Source organism: Lolium rigidum, chromosome 3 (genome assembly GCF_022539505.1).
Source record: "Lolium rigidum isolate FL_2022 chromosome 3, APGP_CSIRO_Lrig_0.1, whole genome shotgun sequence".
Taxonomy (NCBI): domain Eukaryota; kingdom Viridiplantae; phylum Streptophyta; class Magnoliopsida; order Poales; family Poaceae; genus Lolium; species Lolium rigidum.
The window spans coordinates 255,257,555-255,261,401 of NC_061510.1; the positions used below are offsets into that span (position 1 = coordinate 255,257,555).

At 49.5% G+C, this 3,847-nt stretch overlaps 1 protein-coding gene across 1 annotated transcript; it reads left to right on the top strand.

Moving 5' to 3' along the window:
• Positions 1-1,952: 1,952 nt before the first annotated feature.
• On the top strand, positions 1,953-3,426 carry LOC124699346 (BTB/POZ domain-containing protein At3g56230-like). The gene is made up of 3 exons (XM_047231659.1): positions 1,953-2,184; positions 2,643-2,819; positions 2,912-3,426. Exons 1-3 carry the CDS (start codon positions 1,993-1,995, stop codon positions 3,422-3,424), a joined length of 882 nt encoding a protein of 293 aa, XP_047087615.1. The 5' UTR covers positions 1,953-1,992; the 3' UTR covers positions 3,425-3,426.
• The last annotated feature ends 421 nt before the right edge of the window (positions 3,427-3,847 follow it).

Here is a 3,847-nt window from a genome sequence, read left to right on the forward strand (position 1 = left end):
TCCTAAATTGAGCCACAAAGTCGCGTCTCAACCAACACCAGTCACCTCCGAAGAACAATAACACCTTCTAAACTTCCCTTGTCGATGCCATAGAAGAAGTTGGACTTGGTCGGTCCCGTGAAACTACAGCTGGGCATGGGCAGCCCGACCCGGCCTGACCTGGCCCGAAAATCCCAGGCCAGGCTTGGTCGGGCTTGCACTTCGGTTTGGGCTCGGGCCTGATTTTTGAGCCTGGATGTTAGGCCAAGCCGGGCTCGGGCTTGCATTTTTTGCGATTTAGGTAAGGTTCAAGCTGGACTTGTGCTTGATTTTTGAGCCCGAACGTTGGGCCAGGCCAGGCTCAGGTTTACATTTTTTGCGATTTAGGTAAGGTTCGGGCCGGGCTTCTCGGGCCGGGCCAGACTTTTGCCAAATCGGGCCAAGTTCGGGCTCAATTTATAGGCCCAACAGATGGGCTGGGCCAGGCTTGGGCTTGACATTTTATCTTCGGGCTTTTTCAAGCTTGACCCAAAACCCGGCCAGCCTGGCCCAAGTTTTGCCCAGGTGTACGTGAAAGGCATTGTCTTGAACTTAATTAACACCAACATCGTACATTACGTCCTTGAGGATCACCCTTAGACATGTGATCAAGCATTCAAGCACGGGAGTAAAGCAACAAAAAGTCCAAGTTGTGTCTCCAATGGAGGCCTGACGAAGCATATATGACTATACACTATCTCAAAACACATATAGTACTCCGTACTTGTGTATATTGATCCGATTGCTAAATTTCTACTCCAATTAATATACAACAAACATTCTCACAATTATTACACACCACACATTCTTGATCATATTCCTCTTATATAGTTCTTATACACTAGCACAAATAGGGTTGGGAGAGTGGGATGGTAGTGGTTAACCTGTTAACGCTGCATTGCCTAGCCGTGCCAACCTCCAAGCTTCCAACATCTTTCAAGTTCCCCAAAAGTCTCTTCTTCTGAGGTTGAAAAGTCCCTCTCAACCTTCTGGTCCAGGATTCCTTCATGCATTATGGAACCATCGTAATCTGAATTCTGATTATTATGTTCTTACTTATATTTGGGAGACAGAGAGGAAAAGCAAGAGAACATTTATTGTTAAATGAGGTTTGGTTCTTCTTACAACACACGTCTCCTGTCTAGCTCAAAACAATACTGCAGAATTACGAGTATGTTTGTTTTGCCCTTCTTCAGAAAGGAGCAGACAGCTGGTACCAAAACTGAAGAATGAGCAAATATAGCATTTTCGCATCAGTAAATTATTTCATCACGACTGCTCTTTTCTGACAAGATTTAAATACACACGAATAAATTAGGCGCTCGATTAAAAAAATTAAATGCACTTAATATACAGGCCAGCTGTGTTTGGTACTACACAGTAGTTGGCCTTGGCTAACTTCTCCTACAGAAAACTGTACCTAAGCCACCATATAACAAAAATTCCAACAGCCAATATCTGCACGGTTTCTTTACAGACAAGACATTCTTTCTTTCTGGTAGGCACTTGAAATCTCGAGAACCAACTGCAATAATATTGCTCATGATTGGTTATCCTGTTCCTACCAATTGTAATGTGCAGGTGCATATTGCTGTGTTAACAAAAACAACTCCATCTGAAAAAGGGAGCAGGTCAGTCTGGACAATGTCCATGCACCAACTACATTGATCATTTCTTCCGCACATCTTTGTTTTTTTGGAGGCATTTTACATACCTCCGTTATGAAAATTAAGCCTGAAGAAAGGATGATATTTTTATTCAGATTGCATCGCTTGTGGTTTGCTTCAGTCGGCTAGCAACCACCACAAATACTAGTCCTGGAAAAGAAAAATAGCAACACACCATCCTCCTCCCTTCCTGCTCCCAGACATCTTTATATCCTCACGCAGCTCACGGCAATGGCGACCTTGCTGCTGCTGCTGCTGCCCCACCACCATTACCAATCGGAAGGGAGAAGGGAGCAGAGGACGAAGCATGGACTGCTGCATCTGCGGCCCCATGGCCGCCATCTACAGGCCTCCGAGGAACACCATCTGCTTCCCTTGCTACGAAGGTGCCAAGTCCATCATCGCCTTCCTCAACGACGACGAGCGCGCCGCTGGTGATGGCGGTGGCGGAAGCGACGGCTACCGGGGGTTGTTCAAGCACACCAACAGCTCCACCAAGGCAAGAGCTCTAAGCCTTTAACTTCATTAAACCTTTACGTATGGCCTCCAATGTTGCATCTCAAATGTAATATACATTAGGTTTTTCTTGAATATATGTCGAGTGAATTAAGTTGGAAAATTAAGTTGAAACTCTGCATGTAATTATGTAAAGCGAGATACAAGCTAATGTCGCTTGTTCGGAAAGCAGGATTCTACATTCTAAACGGGGCCTCAGGTTTTTCCTCATTGAGTTCTGGTCAGCCGTCACTGCAATTTTACCGACCGGTGCGCAGTGCGCTGCATGTCTCCATCAAAGAATTGCATGTCTGAACAAAAAAAAAAAGTTTGGTCCGTGATAATGACAGACACGACTCTGATGATTGAAGCATGCACACTGGTGTTTTTGAATTATTATTTTTACAAGTTGTAAAACTTGAACTCAAATTGCTTTTCTTGATGTGTGTTCCGTTGCTTCAGGGCATGGCAGAAGTATGGGAGCAAGTAAAGGAGATGAGAGACAGGGAGGAGGAGGCGAACCAGCGGGCAGGGTTCCTCGAGCAGGGCTTCGGGGCGGCCTGGATGGAGGGAGCTCACACCGACATCGTCGTCAAACCTGGAAATGGACCTCCGATCCCAGCGCACAAGGCTATCCTGGTGAGCCGCCATTTCCACTTCATTAAACGTGCCCTCCCCGGACTTTCTCGCCTGGTGATAGAAGAACTAACCCCGGCCGGCCGTGCGTGCAGGCGGCGAGGTCGGAGGTGTTCCGGCACATGCTATGCTCCGACGAGTGCAAGGCGGCCCCCGCCAGCGACTGCGTCTCCCTCCCGGAGCTCGCGCACGACGAGCTCTCCCTCCTCCTGGCATTCCTCTACACGGGCACGCTCGACGCCGCGGCGGCGGCCACGGCGACGGAGGCGTCGGAGCGGCGGATGCACGCGCTCCTGGTTGCGGCGGACAAGTACGACGTGCCGTTCCTCGGACGGGCGTGCGAGGCGCGGCTGGCGGCGGCGGTGGATCCCGAGAACGCGCTGCGGACGCTGGAGGTGGCCGACCGGGTCAGCTCGTGCGCGGCGCTCAAGGAGCGCGCCATGGGCACGGTGGTGGAGCACGCGGAGCAGGTGGTGTTCTCAGACGAGTACCACGACTTCGCCGTCAGGAACGCCGGCCTGTGCGTCGAGATCACCAGGGCGCTGCTCGCCAAGGCCGCCGGCGCCAAGAGGGTGTGTACTGAAAAGTCTGAAGATGTATATAGGTAGGATGCAGCTGTTTTCTGCTTATGTCTGAAGATGTATACACGTGTGTCTGAAATGCCATCAATGCAAGATTTATTCAGGTTCATCTCGTTTCTATTGTCGAGTTGCCTGCTACAACAAGCCACAATTTTATGTTCCCATATCCGAGATGCTACTCGATGTGCCTGTCAGAAGCCATGAGAGCCCTAGCATGGAACCCCCGGGGGGTGGGCGACTCCCGGACGGTTCAGGAGCTTGAACACCTCATGCACACTCACCAGCCTCAGCTTGTCTTCTTATCAGAAACCAGGAAAAGAAAGGATGTGGTTGAAAACCTCAGGTGGAGGCTCGGACTGAAACATGTGGTTTCCTACCATGAAGAAGGGAAGGGGGGAGGTCTAGCCCTCTTCTGGCATGAAGACTTAGAAGTTGAGCTTTTTAAAATAA